At 48.1% G+C, this 14,909-nt stretch overlaps 1 protein-coding gene across 1 annotated transcript; it reads right to left on the reverse strand.

The window, feature by feature from the left end:
* Window positions 1-908: 908 nt before the first annotated feature.
* LOC147623510 (uncharacterized) lies at window positions 909-11,657 on the reverse strand. Its single transcript, XM_086821695.1, has 9 exons — window positions 11,452-11,657; window positions 10,719-10,798; window positions 9,986-10,155; window positions 9,815-9,910; window positions 9,592-9,732; window positions 9,421-9,523; window positions 9,247-9,334; window positions 1,247-1,297; window positions 909-1,118 (listed from the first exon to the last, which is right to left on the reverse strand). The coding sequence occupies exons 1-8, from the start codon at window positions 11,500-11,502 to the stop codon at window positions 1,250-1,252; spliced, it is 777 nt and encodes a 258-aa protein (XP_086677821.1). The 5' UTR covers window positions 11,503-11,657; the 3' UTR covers window positions 909-1,118; window positions 1,247-1,249.
* Between the last annotated feature and the right edge of the window lie 3,252 nt (window positions 11,658-14,909).

The following is a 14,909-nucleotide window of genomic DNA, read 5'->3' on the forward strand; positions in this document are numbered from 1 at the left end:
ACAAATTCAAAATTATTAAAACTAGCATAAACACATTATAATAGCCTTATTTTCAAGGAAATGCATATAAAAAGTGTCTTTAGGTGATAGAATGTACATGCCAATGACCTAAATACATATATAAGAGTTTTCGTATAGCAATTATAGTGTGCTTAAGAAATTATATAAGGCATTTCCATAATGAAATTAAAAAAATTATAACTTTTTTTACAAGAAGTGCCTAAATTATGAGCATGGAAGACCACATGCGTAAATTATGACCACTTTTTTTTTACATTAAGTGCCTAAATTATGACCATGGAAAACCATGTTTTGAAACTTCTTTTGGCACTTGATTTTTTTTCTTTCCAATTATTTATTATCTCATGTTACGAGTATTTCCATAGTACGGAAAAATATTGTTTTACAAAAGTCTCCTAAAGCCATAAAAGTGCATTATAAGGGTTTCATTCAACTAAAAGCTTGTAAGGCATCTAAGGACTACCCTCTTATCCTCAAGGTGGTTCATCCACCTCATCTTGTGTTAAGTAATCTTATGAAGAGCACATATTTCCTTGATATGGGTGAGTTTTATTGGCCTTTGGTGTGTGAAAGACTCATATAAAGTGGGTGCTTGACTTATGAGATGGTTAAACCTTGTTACTACCCTAGGTTTGGTTGTTACTTGCATTCCTAAGATGATTCTTCTTTTGAGATGGAAGTCCCCATGGTCTGCACATAAGCTTCATTAAGAGGAGACGTTTGTGTTTTATCAGGAAATTCATAGCGGAGAAGTTTGTGTTTTATCAGGAAATTCATAGCGTGAATATCCAGGAGATAGTCACGACCGTGAAAAACTCTGGTTGTTTGCGCCATTTGTAGTTTTTGACCTTTCTTTAGAAAGAGTTTCGGATACCTTCCTTCAAGGAAATGCAGACCGAAAAAGTACATGTTACAAAAATTCAAAGTACAGAGGATACTGCAGCAAGGGATAGTGTGATAATGATGCCATGATTGTGCTGCATGTGAATACCATTCTTCCATATATAGATAGTTCCATGTTCTTTACTATCTTGTGTCACATTTCTATAGCTGTACAACTTCAATACGATTTAGCTGCTAGTGGGTTCTTGGTGGAGCTGCCAAATAGAAAAATCAGGTCCACTAGAAGCTTCACCTCTATCCTTTCAAATTAGATCAAACCATGGAATGAAAAGAGAATGTGCTAGAACAAGATTAAGGTTGGAGCAAGGCAAAGAGCCCTTACCATCTATATTGCACTCTTATAGCGTTGTGTTTCATACAGCTTCAAAATATGCTGCAGCAAAAACCCACATCCCACCGAGCACACTTGTTTGTGAATATTTCTCAACCAAACTTTAGGGAAACTACTTCTCAACCAAACTTAAAAGAAACATAATCTTGAAGAAAAATGAGCAATCCAATTTCCACCAACATACCAATCACTAGGCCTCAAATATTAGATGCAGCCATCCTCCATGTGTTTCAAACATGCTTGGGGTATGGCTCACTCAATTGGTTAAGGACCCCTTATCAGTTCCAGCAGTATGGAAAGCATATCTGAGAGCGTTTAGCACCATGCCCAACAAGCATGGTTGAAGCATGAATGCAGAACAATGCAAGCGGCACCTCATGGGCAGCAGACTATACAGCAACAGCAGCAGATGAAGGCATGAAATTTCATCAGACATGAAATCTCCTCCTCGGTCTGTCCTGAATTGCCTCAATCTGATTCATGTACTCACTTGCACCCCCTCTCACTAGCACCTTTTTGCAGGGAGAGTGCACGACCTCCTCTTCGCTGTTCTGCTGGAAAACCGGCACTAGACTTTATGGAATGAACTTAGCAATCTCTCTTCTGCATCCTTTAAAATTGAAACTCACGATTCAAGAGAAAAATTTCTGCATGGGAAGGAGTGCAAGTAGTCTCCCCCTCATGGTCCTATTTGTTAGAATTTTGTGCATCTCTGTGTGAGGGAACATGGCCTTTTATTTGACATTTATGTATTTTTCTCATTTATGGGTTGTGGGCTGCCTGTCGGCCAGTTCATCATGCAGTCGGCCAGCTTCTTTTTTTTTTCTAGGAAAAGATCCTTCAATTAGTTAAAGTACAAACTCGCCTCATTAAAGGGCGGGAAACAAGTGATCATAAGGGGGAGAGATGCTTCTCCTCTGGCTGCTGCTCTATGAAGGGAAGACTATCTCATACAAGGGGAAACAACCACACAGGTGGTCTGTAGTGCCAAATGGGGTCACCGCCTCTGTCTGTGAGGAAAGGGCCAGGCCTCCAAAGTCTCAAAAAGGCTTCCCGCCGCTTCCGCATGCGGTCATAACCTGCCTGCAGCTTCCCCCACTGACCGCGGAGGGTGTGAATGATGTCGAGCCATATGCTCCTGATGGTCTCAACCTGCGGAGTGTGGGTACCCTCAATGGGCTCGCTACATCTAGCATGCTAGATGTGCAAGGCTGCTATGATACTGCAAATCTCCAAGCACTGGCATGAGCCTGGACGCCAAACACCTGCAGGTGGGGCTGTGACTGGTACTACTGCAATACAATGGTGGGAGACCAGAAGGGCATGGCCTCCCCCAGTCCTGACCACTCTAGCCTCGGTGGCCCAAGCGACAGTACTCCAAGTGATAATCCAAGTCGTTCCCCTATCCATAGCAAAAATGCGGAGAATCCGCTGCCAAATCTATTGAGCCTTCGGGCAATCCCAAAGGCAATGTCGTTGAGACTCCTGGGGGTGGCCACACCTCAGGCAAGCTACTGGCCGCCCTTCGACTTCTAGCCAAGTATCCACTGCTTGACTCCTATGTGCTTTCAACCAGAGAAAGAGAGTGATCTTCCTCGGCCGAAAGCTGTCCCAAAGCCTCTTCCAGAAATCTGAAAGGAAGCGCTGTGATAGGCCCTGAGGCTGCGAGTGTGCTGCTGTTGCCGGTGTGCCATCTATCTCCGACATCTGGATCTTGCGGCCGAGCCTCGCTGTATATGCAAAGAAAGGGGCATCCAGAGTCTCCACCCAATCTATGGGATCATGCCACATCCACTCTCTAGGGTCCCACTGCAACCGCGTGAGAGGTCGGCACTCTCAAATCCATAACTACCAAAATCCCTCTCTACCCCGGATCCCTGTCTGGCCTCTCTCCTGCTCTTCTTGAGGTAACTGCCTGTGTGCAACCCAATCTCCAAGAGACCTGGCTGGTCCCATGCTCAAGGCAACCCAGGATATGTGCGGTCGGCGGGCCCCTAGCATGTGGCCACTGGGTAAACGGATCAGGGGGTTCCAGTTCAAAGGCTGCCGAAGCTGCTCCTCTGAGGCCACTGGAACAATCTGTTTGAGGGCTGGCCTGAGATGATCCCAAGCACGAAGTAGACTGGCTGCGAATCTGTCCTCAAAGGCAGGACTAAAACCACGGGCTCGCATCTCTGTGAAGATCAATCTAGTACTCTGTGGCTACGGGCCTCCAAGGCTCGGAGTGCGGGCTGAAATCCAGGCCAAGAGGAAATCCTTCCAAGGCTCACCACCGGGTTGGAGTCCTCTGACAATCAACTTGCCCAACAAGGCACGGCTCTGTATAGGTGGATCAATGAGACCTAGCCCCCCTCTGCTACGTGGCTGAATGATCACTCTCCATGCCACCTTGGCCCTGGCTGGCCTCCCATCACTTCGGCCGACAAGAAGTTCCGGATCAAACGTTGTACCTGGCCAATACAAGCCCGAGAAAAGGCCCAACACGAGGTGATGTACCACATGGTGGCAAGTAGTACCTGGTTCGCCACCACCACTTTGCCTGCAAGGGATAGCAACAGCTCCTCCTGCATGCGGAGGGGAAGGCGCAATCCCTGAAGTCCGGTCTCCTGGGCAGAGACCTCGGCGACAAACAGAAAGAGGTACGGTGCTAGAGGGCAGCCATGTCGAATCGAGTGGGAAAGGGGGAATCTGTTGCCTCAGACTCCCTAAATGAGAATCTAGCTGTGAGATGCTGATGAATAAAGTCTTGAGACTCCACGAATCCACTCCATGGGGAATCCCATCCGGCTCATAGTGCCCTCTAGAAATCTCCAATCCACCCTATCATAAGCTTTCTCAAAGTCAAGGAGTAGCACAATGAGGTCTTGCTGTTGCATCCTGGCTGAAGCTGTCACCTCCCAAAAGGTAAAGATGTTGTCCAAAATACTCCGCTCCTGAACAAAACCAGTCTGAGTGTCATGGATCAAGTTTGGGAGGGAAGGATGAAGTCGCCTGCTGATGGCCTTGGCCAAAATCTTGTAGGCTGTCCCTAGAAGGGTGATAGGTCTCCACTGCCGGATCTCCAATCTATCACCACCCTCCTTGGGAATCAAATGTATCAAGCCCTCTGTGAGCCTCTCTGGCATGGCACCTATGAGCATAATCTCATTGAAGGCAGCGCGAAGGCCACCTTCCATGAGGTCCCAATGGCGAAGAAAGAAAGAAACAAGAAGCCCATCCACCCCCGGGCATTGGCCCCTGGGTAATGCCTTCACCGCCTCCGCCAGCTCCTCTGCAGTAAAAGGGGTCGATAAGAAAGACCGAAGGGAGGGGGAAACCACCTCTCTCGTGTGTCTCTAGAATCTCTCGTTTCATCCATCACCTGGGGGGATAATGGGGCACCAATGAGAAGAGACCAGTGAGAAGAGACCGAAAGAAATCACCTTCGGGGGATCGAAAACAATAACTCCATCTTGGCCACGTAGCCTGCGAATACCGTCTCTCCTCCTGTGAGGACCGGCTATCTCAAAGAAGTCTCCAATAACTCTGTCACTGGCTTGAGTCTAGAACGAGGCCTTGGCACGGTATCTATACTCCACCCTCCTCTCCTCAATGGCCCGAATCTTCGTGCAAGCAGCAGTGATCTGACTCTCAATCCATGGGCTGTCCGGGGAACTCTCCTGAAGACATTGTAAAGAGGCTAGGCCCCTCAGACTCCTCTCCTGCTCCCGAAATCCTTCCAATCTCCTCTGGGCTGCCTCTTGTAAGAAAATATTGACCTCCCCAAGGCCCTCGTCCAAAGTGCATGCTGTAGATCCTGAGGAAAAATCTAGACCTGCCCATATCTGAACAATCCGGCTACAAATCTCGGGATTCTGAATGAGGCTGTCTGGAATCTTGGAGCTTGCATGTCTGTCATGCCTCCATGGGTCCTCTAGGGACAGAATAACTGGGGCATGATCTGAAAATGTAGTGCATGCCAGAATACCAACCATGCCTCCACGGCTTCAAGCCCACTCGTCAACATAAAACCTGTCCAGCCAAGAGAGGTTGGGGCCAGTGCTCTGAAAAAAGCTAAGACTCCCGAGGTTGCGTCCAAACTCTGAAAGATGCCAAGGGTCCTATCTCCTAAGAATCAATATCATCTCCTCCCATGCAGAGTACTCCAGGATCTCTGTTAGTGAGCAGCCTCTGATCAGGATGGAGACAATCCTCATATCAATCTTTGTGTGAGGCAGAACTACCAGAACTGCCCTCCACTTGAAGAGTCTTGGGTGTGGGCTTAGACTGGGAATAGTCACAATCTGTCTTGGTGCGGAGTTGCGCCAAGTGGGCGTGGATCCTGCCCTCCATGTACTGCCACTCTACCTGAGCGCGAGAGTATGCATACTCCGTGCTCCATCGATCACAATGGAGGTATCTGTAAGAAGGGGGGAGAGGTACTACGAGAGGTATGCATGAACAAAAAAATCAGCACCTCCAGGCTGGAGGTCACCATCTCCCCTCCCTGGTCTCTGTGGGCTGATCCACCAAGCTCCATCCTGGTCCATAGATGAGTAAAAATGTCGGTGATCCAGGGATCCTGCAGATGATGCGATAGCTCAATTGCCTGATCCTGTATGGTAGCGCTCAAGGGGAAAGAGAAGATCATCGTGATATTCTCTAGTGTAGAGGGTTTGGAGTGGTGGAAGACCACACATACCCGAATAGGGGCTACGGTCTCCTCGAACCTATCTGTCCCTTCCGTCGGAAGACACCGGAAGAAACTAAAATCTACACGCTGTCCCAAGATCCTGGGGGGGCCCGCCTGGAGACTCGGGTGGGAGATCCCTCACTGGTGAGGCCGCAATAGTCATCTCCACCGGCTCTGAGAAACAATGAATCAGGCGGCGAACAGTACTCGCCAGCTGTCTCCTCTCTGGGTCAGGGGCTAAGGGGGGCGACGGGAATGCTCTAGAGGGCTGCCCGCGGGGGGGGGGGGGGGGGGGGGGGGGGGGGGGGCACGGAGAAAGAGGAAGGGACAAATGGAGCAATTGCGGGAAGAGTCGGAGGTGAGGGGGGGGAGGGGGGGGGAGGCGGCGGGGAAGGAGGCGAGGGGGAGTGGGAAGGCAGAGAGGTTGGAGAGGGATGCTGCTGAGAGGTATCCATCTGAGAGGAAGGCTGCTAAGGAAGGCTCGACGAAGCGAGGGTGGGGTCAACCTGCCCCACTGGGCACTTAAGGCCAGAGGAGGAGAAGTCGCGGCTTGGAATCGGTCGCCATCTGCTGGGGGAGGCGGGGGGACCCTCTCCGTGACTGGAGGGGGCCCGCCGTCTGCGGGCAGGTGCTGTGATAAGTGCTCGAAACGATTCTTTGACAGAACCGAATCCTTCTGCATGTTGCCAGCCTGGCGCGCACGACGACGATGCTCAACTCTGGTGCTCGGCTGGCGACCGCAAGGCGGGGGCCAACCGTCCGCCACTCTCCGGCTGATGGGTCATCCATGGTCGGAACTTGGTGCTCCGCGGCCTGAACCTGCTCCTCCCTCGGCCCCCTGATGAGGATCTAAGTGGGAAGTAGGAGGGGGAACCACCGAGGGCGGTCCGCCTAGTCTGACGCCGAGGGCAACCGAAGACTGGGAATAGATATCATGTGAGGCACAAAATCCGGCGAGGCAATACAAATGCGGAGAGATGGAATCCCCGCTGCTCGTGCAAGGGCCGGGGGGAGGATTCCATCACTCTCGTGATGGCACCAACAATCACTGGGAGAAGAGGAAGGTATTCCTTCCAGAGGCCTAGAAAGCAGACTGTCACGGGAAAGCCTGAAACTCCAGCTAATGGGTCAGATGCCGGGTCGAAGCCATACTACCACCGTGCAAAGAAGGCCTGGGCCGTACGCAATGCAATGGGGCTCAACTGCATGACAAGATCAGACGCTCCAACTTGGTGGCCTCTTCGGTTGGTAATGCGCGACTTAACTCTTCCCTAGGGCAACCTTCTACCATTCCAGATGTGCTTCATGTTCCCAAACTCTCCAGCACTCTCCTCTCAGTTTTTCGGATGGCGGAGAAAGGATATGGTGTCAACTTTGATGATTCCGTCCTGGAGATCATCGACACCAGCACCTTCCAAATTGTTGCCACAGGTATCCAGGAAGGTGTCTTTATCGGTTAAAGGACCTTTGGTGGCCCTTTGAATGAGTTATATATATATATATATATATATATATATATATATATATATATATATATATATATATATATATATATGGTATTTTTATCAATCGTGGACATTTGTCCTCCAATGCTATAGGTTGACTAGCTCTAGAGATATGTAAATTAAGCATGGACATTGTTCATTCATAATTTATTCAATACATTTCAGTTTCTGGCTCAAGTGTGGCTGTCTACTCTTTCTTGTGTGATCTCTATTTGCTTCCGCTTCATATTCACATATTCTCACAGAGGATAGGCCCCTCCATGGCTGGCCACTCTCGGAGAAAAACTATCTCATACAAGAAGAATGCCGCCGCGCGAGGGGGGGGGGGGGGGGGGGGTGGGTGGCGCCTAAACTGCCAAGTGGGGTCTCCTCCATTGTCCGAGAGGAAGGGATCCTGCTGCCGAAAGCATAGGAAGGCCTCTCAATGTTTTCGCATGCAGTCCGAACCTTCCTATAACTTTCCCCACTAGGGTATGAATAATATCTATCACCACGATACTCCAGTGGGGTCTGAGGGTACCCTCAATGGTCTCACTGCATCGTGCCTGCCAAATGTGCCATGCCGCTATGTTGCTGATGATCCCCCATCTCTGACAAGTGCCAAGGGACCATGCCTCTACTGAAGAGCTAGGACTATCTTGCAGTGTGTGAGCCTGAGGGCCTAGCCATCAATTGTCTCCTCATAGTGGAGGGCGGGCCCTGACTCTGTTATCCAGGCGACTTCCCTCCACGTGATGATGCAGGAGGCAGCCCTAGAGGTGGTGAATAGCTGAAGAATCCTCAGCCATACCTGCTGCACTTTGGGGCAGTCCCAAAGGCAATGTCGTTGCGACTCCTGTGGGTGGCTGCATCTGGCTGCCCCCTCGCCCCTTTCCTCTTTTTGTTCATCACAGAGCACCTACATCCGACCAGGTTGACCTATTCAAGCAGCATAAAAAGACTTGCTTGCCTGCCGCCAATTGCTTAATTTGGTCCAGCTCCTGGTCGCTGTCCTCAGCCTTAGATTACGCTTGCAAAGGGCTGATCATGTGCAGCTGTTCCAGGCAGCCCACTGTTAGTGGAGGCTGCTCTCCCCCTTCAAAAACAATCCTAGATACTCTGGATATGTATCACAATTTGAACCTTAATGTAGCACCTGATATGTCATCTACTTTCACGAGTATTTCACTTCCATCATCTTGGTGCTTAATCTGGAGGCCACACGATTGTGGATAAATGCCATCAAAACTGGTGAGATACATCACACATCTTGCTCCCAGCATGTCTTTTCAGACAGCTTGCACAATCAAAGATGATGTGGCCAGATGCAAAACAGAGTAGCATGGCCATGAGGCTCGAGGACATTGCAGGCAGGTGAGATATGTCACACATCTCACTCCCAGCATGCCTTTTCAGCCAGCTTGCACAATCAAAGATGATGTGGCCAGCCTCAAACAGGCAGCCTGTGCGTAGCATGGCCATAGGGCTCGAGGGCATTGCAGGCAGCTCATGCTCACATAAGAGGGCCAAGCAGCAGCGGAGAAAAAGGTCATTCAACAGCCAACAATTTGCAGTATCAGGGTAAAGCAGCAGTTGCAAACACCCATGTATTACAGCTATAAATACACTCGAGAATCTACTCTCATCATGGCATGAAAATCAGAAACACTATTCCTACCAACAAACACACATGCGTGCATACACTAATGTGCATACAAGCATCATCTCCATAATTACAACACAACTTAATCAGTCTATCCTCGCCACTTGTCTAAAGCTGCTACAATTAAGCTCCATAACTAGGCCCTCAAAGTGTGTTGATTGCTTAGACTTACTTTTCCAGCTGCTGACTCTCTCAGACGTTGGACGTTCTCTGCCATTTCTTGAGTACACATTTCTATGGTCGGCAAGTGAGCCCCATATCTGCAAAAGCCAAAGGATCTCTTAGTTCTGCCCCCACAACCAGCAGTACAATCAGCAGCTGTGAAGGCACACAGTTGGAAGCTCACCCCCTGGGCAAGATAATCGGGGCGCCCAGTGATGCAAAGGTCAAGTCAGCCGCCGTGAAGGTGTCCCCGCAGATGAAGGGGCGCCCATCTGCAAGCGCTTCGTCTACCTGAAAACAGTCACTTCAGCCCTCATGGAAGCTCCCTTGGCATGAAGAGAGGCAAGCTTACAACCTACCTTCTCAAAGATTGCCGCAATCTTGCCAAAAGATAATTCCTTAGCATTTTCCTTCCAACAACCTAAAAGCTTGTAAAAAGACCGTTGTATCAATGGCAACAAGAGAAACCCAGCTATCTTTTCGAAAATTGGAGCCCCTGCAACCACAAACAAAAGGTAATCTGCAAATCATAGTGGCAACATAGAGTGATCCAAAAAGCAAGTATTTGTGTCCCTTACCATGGCTGAGTAAAGCAAAGATGCCTTTGTGGTATAGCAGATGGCAGTAAGCCCACCGTCGGATATGCGGCCCCAGCACGTTATCAAACAAGTCCTCTGCATGAAAGGATAACATGTCATTGGTTCTCAAGCCAGTGCAAGGTGGTGCGGGTCCAAGAGGTGGTGTCTTTACCCATGCACAAACGTCTTCCTGTTTATCTACAGGATAAAGCCGGAGCTGTTCAGCTTGAATAAGTGTGTCGGTGAAAGCCAAGATGTCTGAGGAGTCGTGCAGCACATGTGCTTCTTTGCCATCACGTGTGATGATGAGCTTTGGCAAGCTTGTACCTCCTCCCAGCTTCCTATAGACCAATAGAAAATCGAAAGCTGATAATATGTATGGCAACTTTCAACCTTACCAAATAATGATGGGATTTATGTAGACATTTAACCTTACTGAATGCTGATGGATATAAGGGGGACTTTAAGCCTCAGGAAATAATAATGCGATTTACAAGGAAAATTCAACCTTAGGGAATTATGGCTATGGGATTTAGGGGGGCATTCAATATCAGAGAATGATTATGAACGAAGGAATGGCCCTGGGGAGGCCAGTTTGCAAGAGAAGAATGACAGGTGAAGCTGGTAGCCCATTTCTAGAAACCTGGCAAACCCATGATCATTCCTGAACGTTGCAGACAATAGCAATGGGAGGATCTCATTCCAAGGTTGATGCCAACATGCAGGGAGGGAACCATATGCCAAGTCAGAATCTGGCGCAATGCTCCTAACTGGCACGGTATTCTATAACCCGTCCAGTCAGCCATCCGTGATGGTTATGAGATTCAAAGGAACGTATAACCTTAGATTTCCCTAAGAAAAAAAGAACTGGACATGTGAAAACAACAAGGGGGCTGCTACTTACTTGACAAAGAGAAGATGGAAACCTGGGAAATGTACAGTCTCTGTAAAAGAGGAAGCAGATCTTTGCAAAGCCCATCTTGCCTGCAAAGAGATTGAAGTGCATGGAGGTTATTTTGGAGAGAAAGCAAGCATGGAGGTTCTGTGTGTGTGTGTGTGTGTGTGTGTGTGTGTGTGTGTGTGTGTGTGTCTGTGTTTTGGTCTCACAGGCTGCATTTGGTCTCCATGGGCCATATCATCATCATCATCATCTCTCTCTCTCTCTCTCTCTCTCTCTCTCTCTCTCTCTCTCTCATGCCAGCACTGGCAAGGCAAGCTATTATGCTGCTTCACACCCAATCACATCAATTGGCCATTGAGACACGAGCTTGGGAAGAGCTGCCAGTGGAGGCCCAAAATTGTACATTGTGCCAACTACAGGAGGAGACAGGCGGGGAACATGTCACGCTGACTTCCCCTGCATATTCAATTGTTCGGTTCCCCCGGCTACTCCAGGGGTGTCATAGCTTGCAGCAGCTCCATGCTCAACGACCTCCAGCAGCTCATGACGCATCAGGCTCGTCCTTAGAGAAGAGCCACTGTTTAGTTAGGATCATTCCAGACTTTGTTCCATCTTGTACTTGAGTTCCTTGAGGAAGGAGACTTTCTGCTACTGGTTTTGTATGCCTAAGCATGTTCCCATGGATCACACACTCTCTCTCTCTCTCTCTCACACACACACACACATAGTCCTTTACCTTTTCACAGTAGTGAGAAGGGCCCAGAGAAACAAGATGGAGCTCAGGCATGTTGGGCTGCTTGCAGGTGGCAGCTGTGCGCAGAGGGCACAAGTTGCAAGTTGCCTGTGCTTGAAAACGCAGTAAACTTGAAGAGAATTGAGATCGAGGAAGAAGCTCGCATGGAAGGAGGAGGCAGGAGCCATGACGCCATCAATCTATCAATTCATAAAGGGCTTTGGAAAAAGGTGTACCGTGTCCACTGTCCCCCTTTTCACGTCAAGGCCTGGCAGCTTCTGTCGCAAACTTTTTGGAACTGTTTTCCCATTGAGAGTCGAGAATCTGAGCAGTGTCAGAAAAAAAAGTCCTTTAATTGAGAAAAGCCTGTTATAAATGAGACTCAAGAAATGCAAGCGCGGCAGCGAGATAATACATTTGCACCAGTGTTCGAAAAAAACCCGGGTATAGTGTAATTTGCACCTGCAGATTTTTAAAACTACCTTCAAATTTGAAACTTAAGGGTATAAAAACTTGCAGATTTTGAGGGGTTGTAGAACAAAAACCTTCAAAATTTGAAGTTTTCTTTATAAATAATTTCACAATTTTTAGATGAAGGTTTTTTACTTTTTGGGAAAATAGTTTTTTTCGAACAGTGATTTGCACGTCTGACGCGGCTGGACGAAGCTGATGTGGCATCCCACACGGAAGCTAAATCGACCTTTGTGAAAAGGTAGGCCTTGGCTGTATGCAGAATAATAATATGGTTTTACAAATCTTTCCGCTTCATTTATTCTATCTATTAACTGAAGGTTTTCAAAATGTGTCCCTTGGGACAAGTGGTAACCTCATGTAAGTTTGGGAAGCAATCTGGGAGGTTTGGTAAAGGTTTGGCAAAGCATTTGGGAGGTTTGACAAATTATCCCCTAGGCCCCACCATTCACAATCTATATCTCTATATTATATTGTTTTAACAGATTCGAATTTTGAATTGGAACGGGTGGAGGGGAGGTTGGGGAGAGAGCGCATTTAAAGCCTCTTTTTTTAGATTGAGTGGGTCCTTCCCCACCCCTTTTTCTAGTCGCACACGCGAATTTCACACGGCTACACACACACCCATTCTACTACCCACACACACCCATACCAAGGCTTTGTGAACATCATGACCGCTTGGGTAGGGTGGATCATAATGAAACAAGGACCCATCTCTATATCTCTATATATCTCTATATATTATCTTAAAGAAGAGTTTCACAAAGCTGCCACGTTACAAGAATTCGGAGGTTCGGGAAGGAGAGGAGGAGGTTTGGGTAGAATTTGATTTTGGAAGCCTCAAAAGACGTGGGAAGCGCCTGTTCCCAACTAGTTGGTATAGATGTCCCCAAGAAGATTTGAACTTACAACCTCCATATTGAAAGTTGAAAGTCTTATCCCACTAGGCTACTTGCCTTGGGGACAAAGCACCTCTTTTCAATCACAAGGCCTTTTGTCAATTTGAATTTTGAATTTGAAGAAGTGGAAAAAGAGAATGCATTCAAACGCTTTGTTTGGGGAAGGCGATTAGATTAGATGCCTAGATTTTGGCTAGAAGCAACTTTTGTATTTATTTTACTTATACATAAATATTTATATAAAAACCACACGTAATAAATATGCACATACTATACATATATATAATATACACGTGCACACACATACATACATACACATATATATATACACATACATACATACACATACATACATACACATATATATATACACACACACACACACATACGTGCACACAAATAAATACACACATACACACGCACAAATACACACACATGCACGCACACACATACACGAATACACACATACACACACACTACCCTAGGGGCATGGAGACACACACACACACACGTATACACACATGCATACACCTTACTCGAGAGGCGAGGATACACACACATACACATGCACACGTGCACATATATATACACACACATACTTGCACACACACAAATACACACGCATGCACACACACATACACACACACACAAACACTACCCTAGGGGCAAGGGCACACACACACACACACACACACACACACACACAAATACACACATGCATCACATGGTACCCGAGGGGCGGAGGTGCACACACACACACACACACACACACACGTGCACACATAAACACATAGACACATACATAAATATGCACATATACACACACATGCGTAAACACATACACACACATGTACACACACACACACAAGCACTACCCTAGGGGCAGGGGACACACACACACACATAAACACAAAAGCACTACCCTAGGGGCAGGGGACACACACACACACATAAACACATAAATACACACACGTGTACACACATGCACACACGCACACACCTTACCCATGGGGTGGGGGTGCACACACACACACACATGTGCACATATATATACACACACACAAGCACTACCCTAGGGGCAGGGGCACACACACAAAAATACACGTGCACACACAGTACTCGAGGGGCAAGGGTGCACACACACAAACTAATACACACACACACACACGTGCACACACGCGCACACAAACATAGGCACACACACATATACACACACATGCGTGTACACCTACACACACACGTGCACATATATATACACACACACAAATACATGCATGCACAAATACACACACACACACACACATAAGCAGTACCCTAGGGACAGCGGGCGCACACACACAAATACACACATGCACACATAGTACCCAAGGGGGAGGATGCACACACACACACACACACACACACACGTGCACACACAAATAATAATACATATACAAACAATAACAGACACACACACACACACACACAAATACACACATGCACACACAGTACCTTAGGGGCAAGGATGCACACACACACACACGCGCGCACGTACATGCACACACAAACACATAGACACGCAAATACACACATACACACAGACGCACACACATACACACACATACACTATCCTAGGGGCAAGGGGGGCACACACACACACACACACACACATAAATAGGCACACGCACACACTACCTAAGGGGGAACATGGTTTTTATTGGGGGTGGGGGTGGGGGGGTTGTAAGAGGGAGGGAAGTGCAAGGTTAGGAAGAGAGAGAGGGATCACACATACAAATACACACCGAGGGGGAAGGGGGGGGTATAGGCGGGAAGGAAGACACACACACCTAAGGGGGAAGATAGTGGGGCGAAAGGGGAGCGGGGGTATAGGAGGGAGGGAAGACACACACACTCCCACTACTTGAGGGGGAAGAGAGTGGGGCGAAAGGGGGGGGGACACACACTCACAGTACCCGAGGGGGAAGAGAGTTGGGGGGTATAGGAGGGAAGGAAGACACACACACCTAAGGGGGAAGAGAGTGGGGCGAAAGGGGAGGGGGGTATAGGAGGGAGGGAAGACACACACACTCCCACTACTTGAGGGGGAAGAGA

This window comes from Cibotium barometz, chromosome 27, assembly GCF_041138505.1.
Source record: "Cibotium barometz isolate CiBa-2024 chromosome 27, ASM4113850v1, whole genome shotgun sequence".
Lineage (NCBI taxonomy): Eukaryota > Viridiplantae > Streptophyta > Polypodiopsida > Cyatheales > Cibotiaceae > Cibotium > Cibotium barometz.